Raw genomic sequence first — 20,796 nt, 5'->3', positions numbered from 1 at the left:
GTAGAGTATCAGTGTATAGGAGATTCCCGTATTCTGATAGGATCTTTTATTAATTTATCTGTGTGTCTGTGTGCGCGCGCGCGTGTACACACATTTCATGGCCTTCCGAGTACCTGTAGAGATACTCTAACATACATAAGAGTAATAAGGTGCATGCACGTGAACGTTATTTCTGTCTGCCAACAACAACTAGCTATAGCTTATTGACAACTTTTTTTATTGACGATCGATCACCGCTCAAAGTTGAGACCACCATCTATCTTTTTCATTTATTATTATTACTTTCTTTTTTAAAAAAAAAATAATATTTTTCCTTTCACAGTCTAGGAAATGCTGTACCCAGTCACAAACAACACTTAGTTTTGTCATTAATTGAGATTTTAATCACTTTTGGAAACCTCCAAAATTCAGGTGGTTTTGTTCATTATTATTCTTAATTTGTTAATCAAGGTTTAGCTAGCCTTTATTCCACCATGTGCATCAAATTATTACCAACTAAAGCAAGGCTTAATTAGCAGCGGTGCCCTAGACAGCTAGCTTGCTCATTCATGATTGGTATGAGTAATTATAAGTTGTTTGAAGAAGCTAGAGAGTTGAGAAAGAAGAACCTTATCATCTTTTTTTTTTAAAAAAAAAAAAAAATTTTCCCAAAACATGTACTGTTTTGGACCATGAATAATGGGATCCTTTAATTAGGATTAGGAGCTGTCCTCGTCACCTCGATCCAAGATAATGCAACATCATCAACTTGTTGTGGTTAAGCAATCAATAGAATATATTAACTTATTTCATCTCCTTTTTCATTCTATAAATAAACACACTCATGGAGCTCTCTTTTTTTTTTTCACTATTCAACTACCACTTCTCTTCCTCTCTTAGCAGTTAACTTCCCTTAGCTTTTCAATAATAGGGACTTAGCTTATACACATACCCGTGGAGCTAGCTAGGAAACTCATGGGATTGGCTTATAACAAATGCACCTATGGCCTTGCGTGCAGGCGCAGATATATAGTAGCGTGCAGCCAAGGATGACTTGCCGGCAGAATGCTGTGTTTCCAGCTCTCCTTGGATATGTTCAGAAACATATATATTGTAATGAATGAATTGGTGCAAGTTGGCAAGTTGTCCTTGGCTACATGTTTCTTTCTGCTCCGTATGCCAGGCCTTAATGGTGACATGTATCCATATACATCCACCTTGATTATTTATTCCATCCGTGAGGAAATTTCTTCAACAAGGTATGCTTTCTTTGCTCTTGCATTCATCAGATTTGAAACATTAATGACTCATTTATATGTTGCTTCTCGTAGCTAGATGTAAGAAGATTCGCATAAAGCTTCTGTCTGCTTAGTTTGCTGTATTAATCATATATAATATATACACATTGATTTAATTTGTTCGGTGATACTATACGATTGTACAGATTTTTCAACTATGCTTTCTATCGAAATGCAATCTGCTGCGAGCTGTGAAGTCATTCTCATAAACTGACGGATGACATTTACCCCCATCAAATGACTTTGTTAATTATTTCATATAATCATATAGCCAAGTTTTTGCATTTTCAGGCCTGCGTCTTGATTAGGTTTATATACGGAGACTATAAATTAATTTCAATCAATTTTTTTTTTCAAGAGAGGCATATGCAACATCACACAGCTGAAGATGATTTCCTCATATTAATTATTAAGTCAAATAGAGAGTTTTTTAGGAGATTTTAGATTTATTTTTGTCGACCATCAACCTTAAGTCACTTCCTCCTACTCTTTCAAAAGGTATAGTCTAGGGATGGCAAAATCGGGATCCGAATCTAGATGAAGGTGCATCCAGATCCGGATCCGGATCCACAAAAAAATTTTTAAATCCGTATGATTTTTTATAGATCCAGATGTAGGTAATATTTGTATGGATTACGGATGAATTTTTTGGACATCCAAATCCGCGTAATAATAAGTTCAAATCTAATTTTAAATTCAACAATTTACCTAATAATATCAAATAAAATTCACTTATAATTCAACACATAAGAACACCATAAATCCACAAATAAAAATTCCATAATATAAATCAAACATTAAAAATTAAAAAAAAACTAAAGTAAACCGATTCATTACAATATTCTTTAATTATTATTATTAATTTTTTAGTTTCTTAACATATTTTTCAAAGTCAATGAATATTATAAAGTTAATTGTGCTTATACATATTAAATAAATAATTTAACTTTTATATTTTTCAGTTGAAATTTAATTACTTAAATAATTTAATTATAAAATAATGCGGATTCGGATATCCAATTTTTCGGATGCACTTACATCTGAATTTGAATTTAGATTCGCATGGATCTTAGATTTTAGGTTCCAGATTCACATTTTTTAGTATACGAATCTGAGTTTTTTCAGATATGTATTTTCTAGATCTTTGTTGATGCAGGCCTAATCTTGAATTTTTTATCATCCCTAAGGTATACCTCCAACTCCATCGAAAGATATTGGATGCTCTAGGAGCATTGTTCTCTTTCCATTCGTTCCCTGCCACCTCTATACTTCAACCAGTTATGGTAATATTTATATGCTCGTGGCAAAGCAATGAATAATTGATAAAGAACAATGCTTCAGTAGCATCAACAATATTAATTCTGTCACTTCCTTTTAATCAATTGAAAGATGCCAAATTCCATTGATTTTCGAGGAACTTTTTCTTCTACCTTTGGCGAAATTTGTTTAAACCGTCAATAAATGAAAAATCTTCTAAAGAATCTATAAGTATTATTGTTGCTGTGCGTAGATGTACGTTACGTTAAACATAACGTAGCGGTTATATATATATATATATATATATATTTGAGCTAAACGTTTGAGAAAATGCTCTCTTGATGGCTAGCTATATATAAAAGACACCAATAGAGTCCTTTTCTTGGTGTATTAATTATATATTATTTTATTAATAGGGTAATTCGGACTGATGAGTTAAAACCAATGGAGAAGTTTGATGATGATTCATATGCAAGCTAGCTAGGTTTGTGCAAGAACAGGATCAATATCATCAAATGATCATGCTTGAGCACTGGTACGTGGTTGCTGTGTCACAGATATAGCTAATAAGTATTTATGAAAATTATACCAACAGACGGAATTATTGAACGGCAAAGAGCCGAAGCCTGCATTTTTATTTTGGAAGCATGTAGTAGATGATTGTTGATCAATGTAAAGTAATTAATTAATGTGTATGTATGGTTTGTCAGCAATGCAATCAAAGATGTGATTGTTTATGACCATTGTTTTACTTTGTAATTTATAGCAATTAATTAATTAATTAAGACATACATACATACATACATATATAAATGCAGAGATGCTGTTAAATCATAGGATTTAAATAACATTTTTTACTGACTCTATTAAACTGTAAGATTAACAGCATAAGGAGAGCACAAGCTGCGTAGATCGCCTTATAGACTCTGATTAATGGTTGGAGCTTGACAGTATTATCCTTAATTAAAGAGAGGCACAGAAGAAAGAATTTCACACCAGAATATTAAAATATATGACAATAATTGATAAGCAGAATTAATTCCTTCCAATCTTGTCATCAGAAATAGGTAAATAGTTCTGAATATACAAACTATTGTAAAAACAGATATGACTTGGTGTATCATAACTGCACGTCCCTCATTGTTTTGCCTTTTAATAAAAAGGTATCCGACATTATCTTATTGGATAGTGTAACAATTTTCATTATAAATTTTTCCAAATAATATTACATTCGTAAATGAAAAAAATACAAATGAGAAGTTGTATGAACAATTTGGACACCATATAGAAGTATAACAGATTAAATTAAGTAGTTTAAAATTCTAAAATGTCAAAACAGGAGGAAAAAAAATAAAAATTAAAAAGCTATGACGCATTGTGAATTTGTGGGTAGGAGGGTTTGGTTTCTTGATTTCATTACAAAGATACTTCTTGACGGCTTCAGAATCTTCTGCAGCAAAGTTCTGCTGAATAAAAGCTTCATGGATCCCACCTATGATTGGAATCAATTAGTTCAGAAACTCAAGTATCATCGGGAAAATTCGATTTGACAATTGGCCTAGCTAAACCAATGACTAGAGTGAACTTCAATTTTGTCTCCGTTCTTAACCCCGTAATATGCTTCTCCAAGCGAAAAGATGGGCTGGATCCTGTCTTAGCCTCAAGAAAATGGGAATATTTGAAGTATATAACTTTTAGCGTTTTCACCACCTAAGAATCAGAATACTAAATTAGCGTCCATCCTTCCTTGTTTTTGCAATCAAAGCTTGATTAAAACTGGAAATGTCTCTGAACCCCACGACTCCTCTATACTTAGCATAACTCATCTTCTCCCATTTTGTCCAGTGCAATCCTTTCTGTCTTCCTTAGAGCCCCACCACAATCTAGCCATTCTTTTCTGGATATCGTAACACAGCCCCATGCCCATAGGAATTTTAAAGGCACTCATTGCATGACAACCTGAGCTATAGCTTTTATTAGTATTTCTTTACCACCACTAGAGAATAACATGTGCTATCGGTTGGATATCTTACTCAAAAACTTTGAACTTAGTATCATTAAAGAAACTTGTCCTTTTCTTTTCCTATCATAGAGGGCAGCCGTAAGCATTTTTGTTGTACTGAGACACCACATTAAGTTGAAAGATGTTCTTTATTGCCATAATTTGTCCCCTTCGAATTTGACCACTAAAACACATTGATGATTTTTCATAATTAAACACCTAGCCTGATGCAGAAGCATAGCAATCAAAGAGTGACTTCAAATGTTTGCATTTTTCAGTAAAAATGCAATAATGACGTTGTCAGTGTTATTAGCTGATTTGGTATAAACGCAGTTTGAATTGGGGAAATAATTAATTTGATGGATTTATTATTATTATTTTAACTTGTTAACTATGACTTTAGCAATGATTTTATAGATAACATTATAGAGACTCATAGGTCAGAATTCAGTAGTCTTTCTAGGATTAGCAGGCAATATATACATATGATTTAGAGAAGCTACGGTATCTTACTTATTAAGAACATACAAGCAGGTCTTCAGAACACCATTTCGAACCACATCCCAATGCTTTTGAAAAAATACAATTGGTAAGCCATCTATCTGGTCCAGGAGCTTTTGTTGGGCACATCTGGAAAAGGACTGTTGTGATTTCTTCAATTATAAATGGCTGATCTAATTGACTATTCAAATCTAGAGTTACCTTTGAAGGCATTCCTTGAAGGACTGCAAAAATCTATTATTGTCTAAGGTTGAAAGTGGTAAAGAGTTCTTGAAAGTACTCACAAAATCTCCATTCCACTTCTTAATTATCTTCTGTCCATTGCCTAAAATTGTATTCAACACACTCAATTTTGTTCCTTCTCTTTCTAGTGGTAGCTTCAGAGTAAAAGAACTTCATATTTTTGTCTCCCTCTTTTAACTAATTAGCCTCAACTTTCGTTTCTAGCACATCTCCTCATCAATCAACATATTTTTTAATTTGCCTCTCAATGCTTCTTATTTCAATGGCACCCTCATCCAAGGAAGACTTGCTCAAGTCTGTTAACTGACTTACTGAAGATGGTGAGCAACTTACTTATTGCAAAATGCAAAAAAGCGGTTTGCATCCTCTTTTTTGCTTATTTTCTTTTTTCAGTTGGTGTTCAGTTCTACTTTCCTTCGGTGCTCGCTGCTTTGAATCCGGAAATAGGAAAGAGTGCGAGTCACTATTTGACCACTAGAGAGGATTGCTTGGCTCTTTTTTTATTTCAACTGCACCTTCATACTGAACATTGTATTGCTCGGCTCTTTCTAGATTCCTTATTAATTCCTTTACCTTTTCCTCTCTACAGCCAAAAGTTTTCTTACTCCATATCTGCAGTGATGCCATAGAGCTTTTAATAATCTTCCTGAAAATCTGAACAAGGTTATCTTTGCTTTAATATCTCTATTTGAACCACTCCTTCTCTGTAGTGTTTTTTGCATCCCTCATGCGAACTCTATATATCCTCATAATGGATTCTAGTGAAGGTTCCCCTTTTACAGTTAAGGCTTCTCTCCTATCTTGAACTACCATCATAATAGGATAATGATTTTGATTCCTGATGTATTAGATTTGTAGCCGCTAATCATAGAATTCTGATCTTCAATCTTCGTTGCTCATAAATCTATCTAGTCTATCCTCAATATACTGAGGTCCAAACCGTCTATTAGACCAAGTAAAAAGGTGCCCTTTACATCTTACATCCACGAGCTTATAGTTTTTGATAGCTTATCATCCTAACATCTCTATCTAAGCCCCTAGATTTCTCATTTAAATTTAAAATCTAATTAAAATCTCCCTAAAAAAGTCAAGCCTTGAAGACAAACCTGCCAGCCTTCTGAATAAGGTCTGAGTATGCTTCTTTTGACTAGCTTCAATGTGACCATATATACCAGTATCTCTATTTTCTCCTATTTGCATTCTGAATCTCAGCATCTATATGGTGGTCACTATGTGATGTTATTTGGATAGGAGTTTTTGAACTTCACAATATAGCTAATCATCCACTTCTTCCTTTACAATCCACAGTTAAACAATTCTCAATACCCACAGAGGAAAATTAGTTGTGGTCTATACAGGTTGAGAATTTTCTTAATGGTTAGGCGCATCCAGAGATTTCCCAAACCCTGGACGTCGTAGCTTATTTTCATAGTTGTTTGGCAGGGTAGTCACTAGCCTCCACGGATACCTTATCCAAAACAGCCATTTGAACCTCTGTAACCTTTTGTGTTGCTTCTTACCACACCAGCTTAAGCTTTGCAGATGGGGATGAAATTTGAATTTGATAACATTTGGGCTTCCTAACTTGCTTTCTTATTGCTTTTTCAATTGGCCTTTTCAAAGAAATTGGCTCACCTTCTGCCACACTCTTTTTTGTCCATCGCTTTGCCTAAAATTTCTACTTTTTACCAGCTTTTGCGATTTTTTCCAGCCTAATTGCTTCATTTCCAATACTTTATACTTGCTGGCCTATTTCTTCTTCCATCACATTACTAAGCCCAGTTAAGCCCAAATACTATTTTTCAATTGCTGAATCAATTTCCGCCTCTTTATTTTTCCCGATCCTTTAATTTGCTAATCTATCTAGATGCCAATTCCTTGCTAGCTACATTGGTAGTCTTTTTGCTACCTAGGGAGTCATTGGTATTTTGACTTTTCCCAAGTTGTTTTGATTTGATCCGGATTTGCTTTCCATACTCGGGTTGATCAGACCTTGCTTGTGTTAGAGTTGATTTTGATGATCATAGTTTGGCCGACTTGCTTCTCTATTGCATCGATCTCGATTCATGTTCTGTCCAGCTCTCTCAACTTTTGTTAATGCTTTCATCTAAGCTCCAAAGGCTAACTGTTCTTTTGGTCGCCCTTTATAACTTAGGCATATTCGATATTAGTGGCCATTTATTTTATAATAAAAACAAAACTCAGGCAACTTCTCATATAAGACCAGTATCAAAACTTTTTGTCCAACCTTTTAATTCCAGCGTCAATACCTTCTTGAGAGGTTGTGTGATATCTATTGAGATTCAAACTCGAGCAAAGGATCCAATACACTCTCTTGACTCGTTCGTTTTTACTTCCTCTACCTTTCCAATTTTCTCGTCCATTTCTTGAATCCCATATTTCTTCATACATATTAGTGGGGGCATTAGATAACTAGACAAAGATGTGTACTGAAAAGGCTGCTTCTTGATACCCTTCAGAGCCGTGCTTCTCTGAGCACCACAAGTGCTTTATCGAAATGCTAAGGCCCTTCTTTTCTGTTTTCAGAAGGAAACTTGAAAACAAAAAGGCTGTCTCCCAAATTTTCAACTTTGATTTCTCCTACTGACTTCCATACTTGTTACGTTGTTGTTCTTAACCCTTTGTGTTCACTTTTCTAGTAAGCAAAATTATGACACTAAGGCAATAGGCTGCAAGTTTTGTCCCTTTTTTCTTCATATTTCCAATAAAACTAATCTTATCTGCTTCTTCCTGTTTTAGAGTTATAGCCTTACAATTGCATATTAACTCTTCAATATCTATCCTCAAGCCTTTAGACTTTCCTTAACTTGAAATTAAATTGCATACCAACACCCACCTGTCACTGATCTGACCTTTCTCTTGAGATTGAATTAGTCCCAACTAATTGAGACCTTTGATCATAGATCCCATTATATTTTAATAAGCTAGAGAATAAAACAGAAAAAAATGTAATAGAACTCAATACACTCAACTTGTGATCGATAAAGTGGACTATAAATCCCTTTTTGTATCCATTCCAAAGTTCCCTTTTTTAGAGAGAAAAAAGAATCCAAAGAGGATGAGGTGCTCTGGCACTTTAACAAGTAGGGATTTATTTTGTTAAAAGTGGGTACCAGCCGGCTTTCAAGCTCAAGTTCCCTGATAGTCCTGGTTGTTCAACTTCTAACCCTCTAGGCTAACAAACAATCTGAAAAATGAATATTCTTACAAAGGTTAAATTTTTCTTATGGAGAGCAGCAACAAATTTACTGCCAACTGTTGAAAACCTGTGGAAAGAAAAATTGTGCAGGAGCCTGTTTGTCATATTTGTACGAAGGATTTGAAAACTATCTCCCATGCTCTTGTGGACTGCAAATTTACTAGGAAATATTGAGACACACCCATGGCAAGATATGCTGAGCATGCGCAATGCTTGATAAAAAAGCTAACTACCAAGGAGATTGAACTGGTAACTTTTGTGTGGTGGATGGTGTGGAATGCCAGAAGAAAAATATGTTTTTAAAGGAGAACTCAGATCCTGCCATATCAATAGCTAAGCCCAGTGTAGTTATAGAAACTAGCCTATCAAAGAGTCAAAAAGCCTGAATAGCAGCAATTGGAGCAAACAGAATCTGGAAATTAGCAACACTGGGAACCTCCACCTCAAGGCTAGTACAAGATCAATGTGGATGCTACTATCTAAAAAAATCAGCAAATGGCAGGCTTTGTTGTTGTTACTAAAGGTACATCTAAGAAAGTTGTAGCAGCCGCCGTCAAGAGCATAAATTTTCATTGTGATGTTCTTTTTGCAAAAGCTGAGGCAGCGGAGTGGGGTTTACATGTAGCCAAAACTGCTGAACTCTCATATGTGAGCATTGAATTAGATTGTTTAGAGGTTGTTGAGCTAGTTAATGATAAAAAAATGTAGCAGGACTGAGATATTTTGGCTTATTTCAGACATTTACAGTAGTAACAGACAAGATTAAATTTAGGCTCAAATTATGTGCACATTTTAAACATGTAGAAAAGAAGAATTTCTATCACGCTTGAAGAAGATTAAATTTATTATATTACAAGTCGATGGAAATTGTACAAATGGAGACATTGAACGGGAGGAAAAGAAGAATTTCTATCACACATGAATAAAATTAAATTTGTTACATTGTAATACGATAAAAATTGTATAAATGCAGACATCTGATTATTTTAAAAATATAAACAGAAAACATATCTAAAAGGGGAACAAAAAAGGTGCGCACTTAACGTATTTTTTTCCCCATCCATTTTGTACAGCGAATTAAAATTTGTAATATAATTTAGTCACTTGCTAAGAATTAATCTATGTCTCTAGTATAAAAAATCGAGACATTGGTATGAAAGTAGGACTCATAAGAAAAATTATAATTTATGTTTTTATTATTTTTCAGGGTATTTTTTTTTTAAAAAGGAAAGTAAAGCTTTCCATTAAGAGCTACCAAACAAATGGCTTTCGTCTTGAGTCCTGCCTACCAAAACTATGCTATCACAACCATAAATATACCCACCCACATATGAAAAAAACAAATATTAGGCATGATAAAATTTTTTTGCTCATTTATAAGTTATAACAACTAATATTTATCGTCCTTTTTTTTCTAAAAAAAAAGAAAAAAATTTCTATCGTCCTTTATATGTTTTATCAACCACGTTCCCCATTAGAGCTATTGATACGTTACAACTTTTATAAATTTCACATGCTTGGGAAATAGAGCAAGCTAAGTAAATCGAGAATCAATAATTTATCATTGATTCTTGTGCTTGACCATTATTTTTTTTGGGGATTCTAAAAGTATTATCGAGCCATCAAATGAATGTTGTCAGAGGTTGGGTAACATGGTTCACAGGAAAATAAATTGAATGTTGTTTTCCAAATATTCATGGTACTACATCAAAACAAATTAATGGAGCTCTACTCACATGGTAAGAAAAACTGAAATTAAATTGAATAATCGATATTTTAAATACCTTGTTGTTTGAGTCATTGTCGAAAGTTGGAATAGAGTTTTCTTAGGTCCATTTGATAGGTCTATGTTTGCTTAGTTTACACACATAAAATAATATCGCACGAAATCTAAGATTAATTATTGGACCATCTAGATTTGGAGCTTGTGAACAGGTCGTGTTTGGTGAGCTGAAAACTGATGAAATGAATTTACAAAGAGAAGAAACAATTGACAGTGAGGAATTAATTAAGTTGAGCCTTTTACTCTAACCATGTCCATGAAAAAAAAATGATGAGTGTACATTAATACTGGATACTGCTAGTGCATGGGGCCAAGTCTCACTCATCATGCAAAAGAAATTAATGTTGGTATTTTGTCAAGAAGCTAGATTCCAACAACAAATTATCTCTATAACATATGGAAGTAATGCTGTTTTACTTGATGCATTCACATGGAGTTGTTGTTTTTTCATTTAACTAAGTGTTTTTGATGATTAATATATTTCTTTTCTATGTGTTCTGCAACAGCAAAAACATAAATTCTTTCTTCAGCATTAAAACAATTGTGAAATTTCGGATACCATTTCTCTGTCATTGATTCTTCTTCTATTTTTTAGGTTGAATCATGATTATACCATTATTGAAACAAGAATTCTTCGCCGCCGAAGGCTGTACCGATTCAAAGCTTTTAACATATCGTCTGGTCTTATCTTGCTCCAGGATTAATTAATACGCAGGAGCTTTGAAGCAATGATGCAGTAAGCCTTTGAACAAGAACAAGATTAATGGTATTGATTCTTTTCTCCGAAACTTTTCATTTTTAGATTTGCAGCAAAAGGGGCGCTGCATTTGTAATCATATGTTTGTTGCATAGATTCTCGTTGTTATATTTTTGTCCACAGTCTATTCTTGGTTTTACTAAAAGGAGAAAAAAAGAGTCTGATTTATCAGATTGAAGCTGTATGTTTGATCTTTTTTTTTTCCTTGTTTTTGTTTTTTGGGCCAAGAAACTTAGCTTATATTTCAGCTGCTGAAGGTCACTGCTGAAGCGTGTATGCAAGTATACAGTTCAGCAGCTAACCATTCTACCCATATTTTTCAGCCTACTTATTGTGAAAAGTATGATGCAGTTTAGTGACATGGATTAGAGAGCAAAAATTTTGGGTACGAGATCACTGGTTGGAGATGAAGAATATGGACTCGAAGCAATCTGTTCATAAGCTTGGTGAAACGATTCATTCCCTGCTGGGATTAAAGGCACATTTAACGTCTTCCTGGGTCAAATCGGTTTGTGATATTGTAAAAAACCTACCATCCACTGATATAAAAGGAAAAAAATTAGAGACACAGTGTTCTGAAATCAAAGAAATTGATTCAGGACCGACCATTTCAGGAATAAAAGGTTGGCGCTTCGCATTAGGACGTGCATGTTGTTTTCATTGTTTTCATAAATCACTACCTCATTCTGATATAAACCCTTTGTTTGTATCACTTTTAACAGATGAACTTGCTACTTTATCTGCATGCATAAATCAACTGAACATACAGAGAAGGCAGATCCTAAATGAGTTTTTAGATTCGAAAGGTTAGTTATCTTAAACTTGGAAAAAATCGATCGTCAATGCCGAGGAAAAAAAAAAAATACGAAATTACATCACATTATGTTACAAAGAAACCTTTATCCCTCTGTCCAACAATCAAGATCATGCTGAATCCGCCTTTGAACTCAGCAAAAGTCTGTTTGACTGTCAAGGTTGAGGGTCATATGCAGGATGGTGTTTGATATCATTTACTAATTTGCTGCATCCAACCTGAAAAGTCATTGTAAATAAATCTAGTCATATGCTAATTGTATCGGCCATTGCAGGAAATATCCGTGTCTTTTGCCGTATAAGACCCATCAGTATGGGGGAGAATTTTGGACGCCTAAGACCTGTTATAGCTAAAGATTCAAGCAATGTTCTTTTGAAACTTGCTGATAATAAGAGTAAAAATTACAGTTTTGACAAGGTCTTCCATCCAGGTTCATCACAAGGTGCTTGAATTAGTACAACTTCTCTCTGTGATTTCATTTCGTTCATGTATAGCCCTGAAATAAAAAGCAGACGTATTATGAGCCACCAACTTGAATTATACGGTTATAAGTTATGAAATGAGTTTTATGGTTGTAATTTTTCAGATGAAGTCTTTTCAGAAGTTGAACCAGTCATCAAATCTGTCCTGGATGGCTACAATGCATGCATTTTTGCATATGGGCAGACAGGCACAGGAAAAAGTTTCACAATGGTAAGGACCTTACGATATGGGAACCGCATCAAGTAACATGAAAAGCTCTAGGTGTAATTAAGTGACGTACCAAATAATCAGCTGCTTAGCTAATCTATCTTTAATTAAGAAATTATCCAAATGAGTAATCACTTGCACTGCAAATAAGAACTAACTGGCCACACTATTTATAGTCATTCATAAACTAAGTGAATCAAATCCTATCTGGAGTGAACACGTATATCTCTACCAAAATCAAGAGAATCAATGTAACTTTTCTTAGTCTACCTCTCTCCACTGATAATTTATAGGAAGGTACTCCAGATTCCCCTGGCATAGTGCCCCGAGCAATTGAAGCAATATTTAAGCAAGCAATGGAAAGCAATCATGCATTTCGCATCAGTTTCAGTATGCTTGAAATTTACTTGGGAAGTTTGAAAGACCTGCTTGTTACTCAGCCAACAAAAGCAACTGATCCTTTGCCACCTTGGTAAGTCTGCTTTTTGTACGATGCTAGTTGTTTTCATTAAGATGTTCTTGTCAACTTCAAGATCCTTAATTTTGTCACAGCATTGTAAAGGTCAATGCTCAAACCCTATCATTTTTTTGTCAACTTCATGAAGAGCCTAATTTTCCCCTCTACTGGATGTTCACAGTAATTCAACTAATGTTCATCCACCATTTTACCAGAAAGATCAGTAGGAGTACATCTTTTCTCTGATTTCAACTGAAAAATATCCACTATTTTGAAAAATCTTGAAATGAGTTGGACTTTTGTTTTCCTATATGCAACAAGAATACCTTTCCAACTAACATAATCCACTGTATTTGCAGCCTTTCCATTCATACAGAACCAAAGGGAGGGATTGAAATTGACAACCTAGTGACCATCCAAGTGAATGACTTCAACCAAGCTTTGAGGCTGTATAGATTAGGTTGCCGGTTCAGATCAACTGCCTCTACAAATTCAAACAGGACTTCTAGCAGATCTCACTGGTAATTACTTCTAAGAATTTTTCAAATCGTTTGTGGAATTAGGTTACCAGAGAGCTAAGTGAAGCTTGAGACTCATTAGGAATCATAAAACACTTCAATATCTGACTGCCAATTTTGGCAACTGCTTAATATTTGCAATATCAAATGCAAATTTTTAGAAACTGCTTAATATTGGCAACATTATCTATTACGTTCTAAGTATGCCTCCCTTTTCAATACTTCTAACAGCATGATTCGCATATCAATAACCTGCTTTGATGCTCCTGAGAGGCGACGGGAAAAAAACAAAATTTGGTTAGTCGACCTAGGAGGAAGTGAGCGTGTGCTGAAGACAAAAGCACGGGGGAGAAGGCTTGATGAAGGAAAAGCCATTAATTTGTCACTTTCTGCTCTTGGAGATGTCATTTACGCCCTTCAAAGGAGAAAGCGCCATGTACCTTACAGGTAAATAGGAAACTCAACTCAACACAGCCCATCCCAACAACATGAACTCAGCTGCATAGATCATTTTTGGAATTCAGTTGTATAAAGAGCCCTATCCTCCATTCAAGAATCGAATGAGCTGCATTAGATTTTTTCATTGCAGTGCTAATACTGATTAGTAATTTTCTGCATAATACAACAAAAGACTCCTCAAACTAAGCTAACCCTTTGTTTGTAACAAGGAATTAGAACTTAAGAATCTGAATTGAGTGAAGTTCGAGATTTCAGTCTCCAATACTTCCAGAAGAAGCAGACAATCTCTAAATTCATTAGATTGCAACATGGTCATAGACAGAAACCTAGCTAACAATTTCTTTCTTTTGACAGGAATAGCAAGTTGACGCAAGTACTTAAAGATTCCCTAGGTAATTTTATTCTTTTTTTTCCCATATTCTGTTATTTCTAAGATACACATCAAATAACATAGCAAAAATGAAAAAAAATATATATATATACTTCCCCTACTTTAGGTTGTACCAACCAAAACACAGAGTTCCAGAGGTCTATTTGTACCGATCAAGTGGTACCACTAATCAAATGCTTTTAAACCAAACTAAAACAAAATCATCTCCTCATGGTTTCTAAAGATTATGGAAGTCCCAGTGAATGTCTTTTCATAAGAGTGAAGACATATGATCCAATTAATTATTCATATTATGTAGGTTATATCTGGCCATTTTTCTTTTCCAGGTGAGGACTCAAAGACACTGATGCTTGTCCATGTCAGCCCCAAGGAAGACGATTTGTGTGAGACAATATGTTCTCTAAATTTTGCAACGAGGGTAAAAAGCGTTCACCTTGGGCATGAGGATTCAAATGTAAGTAGATGCAATATTGTATCTTCATATAGCAATTTAAATATTTTAATTAGCTTGGTAGCATGTCAATGAGATCTCAATTTATGAAATACAGAAAAAAGGCACCTTGTTCCCTGTAAATTGGTCGAATCACATGGATATGCAGTGAACGATATCAAAATTTACTATAAGTCAAAAGAAAGCTGAAAGTGACCGAAGAAACTGCTTATCATGCACTTGCAATATAGACTATAACTTTTTATACATAGAATGATTATCAAGAAGTTGCCTAAGAATATCTCTAAATACACAAACTTAGAAAAGAAGGAACAACTATTTAGCTACAGCAAGCATTCTGCTACCAAAAGAAAAAAAAAAAAAGAACAAATCATACAGAAAAGTGGCTAGTAATTCGTCTACATAAATGATACCTTTTTTTTTTTTTTTTTTTTGGGAAAGAAAATAAGATAATGCAATTGTTAGGTGCATTACCTGGTTTGTTGAACTGCCATCTCAGATAATCTCCTCAAACAATGCTTAAGGTTCCTCTGCTTCTGCTTCATTACAAACTGAACTTCTGCATTTCATAATTAAGATGAAATAATTAATATTCAGGAAGCAAGAGACCAGAAAGAAGTTTCAATGAAGAACTTGCAGCAAAAGATGAAAAAGATTGAAGAAGAGCGCCTAAGAGTTAGAGGAGAAATTGAGAACTTAAGTGAGAAATTAGAAGCTCTGACAAGGCCTGCACATTCTTTTCAAGAGCAACTAGAAGTTTCCCATTCATCTGAAGAGCCACTATCTAACCTCAAATGTAAGAAGAATAAGGTTGACGATGTCAAAGTAGCTCCTATGTCACAATTACCAAGATTTATGAGTGCAACTCTTTGCAGCAGAAGAAAGTCTGGAATTCATCTTCATAATTCAGAAGGAAAAGACCGAGCCATTCGGAGAAAAAGGCCATCATCTCATCGTGCTGAGTCTGTGACGTTCCCGGTGAAAAACAAATCAGAATACAACTCAGAGCATAGTATTTCAAGATCTAGCTGTTTGGTGGGTTTGAACGTGAAAAATAGTGCAGACTATGAAACAGAATACAGCCAAGAGACATTAGACTGTGATGTCAAAATTGAAACTTTTCTTGAGCAGGACAGATCACAGAGGACTTCAATCCGACAAGGAGCTCCCCCCGGTTACCTTGAGAAATGTGGAAGTCGAAAGACTGGAAAATTCAACACAAAAAAATTTTCAAAGGTTGATGACTGGCTTTTACATAAAAATGAACCCACTATCGCTGGTTTTACACACAGAAGTAAACGAGTACTAACTATTCCAATCCCAGGGAAGAAACATAGGGGAAGAGAACCAAGCACAGCAGAGAGATTATGTAATGGCCCAGTGCCTGCATATGAGTTTACTGCAGAAAATACTGCCAGCCTTAATAAAATGAAGAAACAGTTTGATGTCAAAGGAGATGAACTGTCCATCCCAGAAGTAATTACCGAAAGACCTCTACCAATGTTGAAGGATTTATTTGAAATGGACTCAAGATTGGATTTCATTTCTTCATCTCATACAACAGTAGGGCAAACAGTGATACAAATGCAAGATTTTAGGGATAGATTGTTGATAGATGATAATAATACATCTAGCACTCCTTCCCTACCTGATATTTGCTGCGGTACACTGAATCAATATAGAGATGATGATGAACTATATACAATGTCAATAATGCAGCCGGTCAAAGGTGAATTGTACTGCTCAGAGAGCATGCTAAGGAATGGTGGGTGCACTTTTTCTCCGTCTGAATCAGATAATAGTACCGTTGGATCAAAAGGAGATTCGGGTGTTTCTGTCTCAATATCGGATCTGGACTCGCTCTGTGAACAGGCGTCTACAGAAATAGGTGTAAACGATAATGAAGAGGAAGAACTGGATGCTTCTTTTGAACCCTTTCCAATGGAAACAAGACCCAGCCCCTTAACACTGAGATCCCAAAGAGCTCTATTTATGAATGAAGTGAATCAGAAGGATCTAAATATGCATCAGAAGGATCTAAATATGCCATACATCCTATCACAAGGAAGTACACATAGCGAAGGTGAGAATGTTCATATTTAAATCAAATATTACTCTCTTATCTGGTCAAGCTCTTTGTTTCTCAAGTAGTTCTCATTCACAATATTACAACTTGTTTTTATTCTCATTCACAATATTACAACTTGTTTTTATTGCACATTGGGCAGGAACATGTTATGTCCTCAAAAAGAAGATCCAGATATTATTTGCCAGTGCTCTTCTAGGATTGGGACTCTATGACTTAGGGTTTGACAACGACTTCTTCCATGGTTTAATGCTTTGAAGCAGTTCTACTGAAGGAAAGAAAGAAGTTGAGCAATTTTGACTGCATAACGGTTGGGTTGAGTGTGAATTGAATGCTTGCATATTCTCTGTTCACTAACCCTTCCCACCAATTTTTTAGGGAAAAAGCTTTAACTGAATAAAAAATGCCAAATCTCTATATCTGTCTGATTAGACAGGAAAAAAATATTATTTTATTTAATCTCAAAGGCCTGGTGGCTCTGTGCCAATCCTGTAAACATGAGAATGATGAGGCTACAGAGATCTATCAGGCAGGCTGAACTGGCACTTCAAACTTGTATATATGCACCCATATATCTATTTTTCATAATGTATGTATGTAGTAGTCGCTTAGATTCTTCTATAGCACAGAATTTTGGAGACAATTTGGAAAAGGTCCATTCAATGAAACGGGCATCTTATGTTGATAATGTTTCAAATTTGAGTCTAGCAGCATCATTCTGACAACTGTTCTTAGAGATTGGAAAGAGAGTGTCAACCACTTCGTTTGTGCAGTTTTTGTTTCTTATCTTCTTGATTTTCCTTTTATTTTGGAAACAACAAAAGTACTACTTAAAAAAAAAAACAAAATGCTTGACCGTTAATAGGTTATGCACAGCTTAAAGACTCACTAGTGAGCTAACATTGCAACTAACACAGCTTTGAAGATGATGAAGGACTTGAAAGGGCTTAGCAACTTACTGGAAAATATGTCTGGTAAGGAACAGAAAACAAACAATTAATTAGGATCCACAGAAAACTGATTGACACAAGCATCTAGTACACTAACTGACAGATTAAACAAAAAGAAGTACGTTAAGCAATCAGCATGAAGAGGAAAAGAAACTGTTTGATAAACAAGTATCCTTAAATGTATAAAGATTATCATTATCAACACATGATTTCAAATTAAAAGGCTCTCTTTATTTATAAATGGGTATCCCATGAATGAATTGAAAATTACAATTAAACTTGCATATTCATGTATGCTACATATGAAAATTTTAATAGGAAATTGAAATAGAGGGGGCAGTATGAGGAAAGTAAAAGAGGCTAAAGATAATAAAGCTATTAGCAGTAATTAAAAGAGACATTTATCAAGAACAAACCTGGCTGTTTATGAGTTGTCACAAGTATTCTAATGCACATAAAGCTTTGTGCATGACCAAAATATCAAGTGATGCCAATACTTGATATCAGGATGAGAGAACGGACCCCATTCTTGGTTAGTTCTTTAATCATGTCTGCCAATGAATCTGGGTCTGAAAGAAAGATACAAACTAAATCCAAGGTCATTAGGTAGGGTCTTTCAAACTGATCAGGGAGTTATGATGTATTAAGTGGTTGCACTGCATTAAAGATTTAGAGCTGCTTGTGTAAGTGGAACTAGAATTACATACTGGCCACATCAGATTCAAGCACTCCAGAAAATTCATTTTGCAGATGCTCAGCAAACTTCATCTGTCCATTTATCTTGCATAGAATTTGGTAGAGTCTATCAAAATCAGGATGGGATGTGTCTCCTGCTACAAATTCATGAACTCTTTTACTCACTTCAATGTAACTGCAACCTGGCATCTTTTTAACTCCCATGTCCCTCATTACTTTCCTTATCTTTCCAGATTCATTCCACCTCCCAAGAATAGCATATATATTAGACAAAATTGCATAATTTCCACTATTATGGGGCTCCAACTTTATCAGATGTTGCAAAGCACACTCTCCTAGCTCCACATCACCATAAATATTAGAAGCAGCAAGAAGAGAGCCCCATATAGCTGCGTTTGCCTCAAATGGCATCCTTCTAAGTAGTTTCTCGGCTTCTTGGAGGTAACCAGCACGGCCAAGTAAATCTATCATGCAACCATATTGCTCAATCTTTGGTTCAATCCCATACCTTGATTTCATGATGTTGAAATACCGGCGACCCAATTCAACCAAGCCAACATGGCAACAAGCAGAAAGGATAGCAATGAAAGTAATCTCATTTGGTTTAACTCTAGCCCTTTCCATGCGAGAGAACATGTCAAGAGCTTCTCTTCCTAGACCATGCAAAGCTAGGCCAGCAATCATTGTAGTCCATGTGATAACACTCTTATTCTTCATGTTCTCAAATACTTGTAAAGCCTTACCAATTTTTCCAGACTTAGCATACATGTCTATAAGTGCATTGTTAAGAGGAACAATTGTATTCAATCCATATTGTTCAATATAGTTATGAATCCACTCTCCCAACTCAACTGCACCCAGTTGCGCACAAGCAGAGAGTGCAGCCAACATAGCAATTTCATCAGGTTTCACATTTTCAACCTGCATTCTTCTAAACAAAGTAATTGCCTCATTAGGTTGGTCCATCTGAGCATACCCTGCAATCAAAGTAGTCCAAGAAATCACGTTCTTTTCAGTCATGAGCTCGAATAGAGCCCGAGCATTGTTCAGATCACCAACCTTTGCATATCCTGCAACCATCGTGTTCCAAACTGCAACATTCCACACTCTAAGACTCAATTCATCAAACACTTTACGAGCATCATAAATGCATTTACAGGAAGCATACATTTGTATAAGAGCCGCGACAACGTGAACATCAGAGTCTAACCCAGTTCCTACTGTTTGACAATGTATCTCTCTCCCCAGTTCAATTGTTGATAACTTAACAACAGCCTTTAATACAAAAGGGAATGAGTAGTTGTCAGGACGCAAGGCGCTGGCTTGAATTTTGTTATAAAGAATGACTGCATTTAAGGGATTGTCAGTTTGACAGAGAGCCTTGATGGTGGTGTTATAGAGATATACATCTGGTTTGGATTTGTGGGTGAAGATTGAATATGCATAATCAGAGAAGCCCAAAGAAGAGCAGGAGTCGATGAATCGGCTAAGCAGGTGATTATTTTGATCAAGGCCTCTAACGATCATAAACCCATGTGCTGCAAACAAGTGTTTGATGTCTGCGCATTTGCACTGACTTAGCAAAGTGACAAGGTCTGCTGCACTTGTACAACAAATGAGACGTTTGTGTATGATCCGTAAAGAGGAAAGTGATATTGATTTGCCCAGAATTAGAGAGGATTTGTGTAAAGAAAACATCTTTAAAGCTCTTCTTATGTCATTTTGTTATGCGCACAAAAAGTCCACTTTTCAATTTCAGGCCTCTATTATCTTGAACTCTTGTTAATGGGCGTGGGTGTGTGCGCGTGCGTGTATCGAGGTTAGAGCTTATTAGTTAAATTTTGGAACACAATGAGACGAAACAGTACTCCTGATTTTGGTGGCACGTTCTACTAAAAGAGACAGTTAGGCCTGGGTTTTTGTAATGATTTTTCACAAGCTAAAAAGGCAGGCACAAAGTCCAAAGATGATTCTTCCAAGTTGAATTTCAAGCGATGGGGTTGGGTTGGTTAGTTGATTAGATGTCATACTCATACAAAAAGATTGGTCTTTTGAGTCAGTTTAAAGTGTTGTTAGTACCAAGTAATTGCTGTCAGTCAGAAGATGAAAAGGTTAAAATGTTTTCGAGTCTTTTTATTGACTTGGGTCCTTCGTTTTCGAGGAATTTAGAAGAACTAGTGGCACTTATTGCCCAATAAATAAATAAATAAATGAGAGAAATTCATTTATTTATTTAAGCATGGA

General features: G+C 35.3%; 2 protein-coding genes and 1 non-coding gene across 7 annotated transcripts; 2 read left to right on the top strand and 1 right to left on the bottom strand.

Moving 5' to 3' along the window:
* The first annotated feature begins 989 nt into the window (after positions 1-989).
* Positions 990-1,166, top strand: MIR169M (microRNA MIR169m). Its single transcript, NR_161514.1, has one exon. It is a non-coding gene; the product is annotated as a microRNA MIR169m (primary transcript).
* Positions 1,167-10,562: 9,396 nt separating this feature from the next.
* On the top strand, positions 10,563-17,537 carry LOC102630092 (kinesin-like protein KIN-14T). 3 transcript variants are annotated; one of them, XM_015533493.3, is made up of 13 exons: positions 10,563-10,685; positions 10,982-11,049; positions 11,392-11,663; positions 11,763-11,846; positions 12,129-12,296; positions 12,441-12,547; positions 12,838-13,016; positions 13,361-13,522; positions 13,751-13,966; positions 14,333-14,370; positions 14,696-14,823; positions 15,418-16,903; positions 17,049-17,537. In XM_015533493.3, the coding sequence occupies exons 3-13, from the start codon at positions 11,447-11,449 to the stop codon at positions 17,162-17,164; spliced, it is 2,901 nt and encodes a 966-aa protein (XP_015388979.1). In that variant the 5' UTR covers positions 10,563-10,685; positions 10,982-11,049; positions 11,392-11,446; the 3' UTR covers positions 17,165-17,537. The 3 variants fall into 3 exon arrangements, with proteins under 3 accessions (XP_015388979.1, XP_024958419.1, XP_006488966.1); XM_025102651.2 differs by lacking the exon at positions 10,563-10,685 and adding an exon at positions 10,692-10,878; XM_006488903.4 differs by lacking the exon at positions 10,563-10,685 and having other exon boundaries at positions 10,692-11,049.
* On the bottom strand, positions 11,902-20,584 carry LOC102630594 (pentatricopeptide repeat-containing protein At5g56310). Of its 3 annotated transcripts, none has more exons than XM_052434593.1 (4): positions 18,273-20,584; positions 15,668-17,877; positions 15,295-15,379; positions 11,902-12,350 (listed from the first exon to the last, which is right to left on the bottom strand). In XM_052434593.1, exon 1 carries the CDS (start codon positions 20,248-20,250, stop codon positions 18,556-18,558), a length of 1,695 nt encoding a protein of 564 aa, XP_052290553.1. In that variant the 5' UTR covers positions 20,251-20,584; the 3' UTR covers positions 11,902-12,350; positions 15,295-15,379; positions 15,668-17,877; positions 18,273-18,555. The 3 variants fall into 3 exon arrangements, with proteins under 3 accessions (XP_052290553.1, XP_052290554.1, XP_006488968.1); XM_052434594.1 differs by having other exon boundaries at positions 15,668-15,784; XM_006488905.4 differs by lacking the exon at positions 15,668-17,877.
* Positions 20,585-20,796: the final 212 nt, after the last annotated feature.

This window comes from Citrus sinensis, chromosome 2, assembly GCF_022201045.2.
Source record: "Citrus sinensis cultivar Valencia sweet orange chromosome 2, DVS_A1.0, whole genome shotgun sequence".
Taxonomy (NCBI): Eukaryota; Viridiplantae; Streptophyta; class Magnoliopsida; order Sapindales; family Rutaceae; genus Citrus; species Citrus sinensis.
The sequence above is the reverse complement of the archived record's forward strand: the minus strand, read 5'-3'. Positions and strand labels throughout refer to the sequence as shown.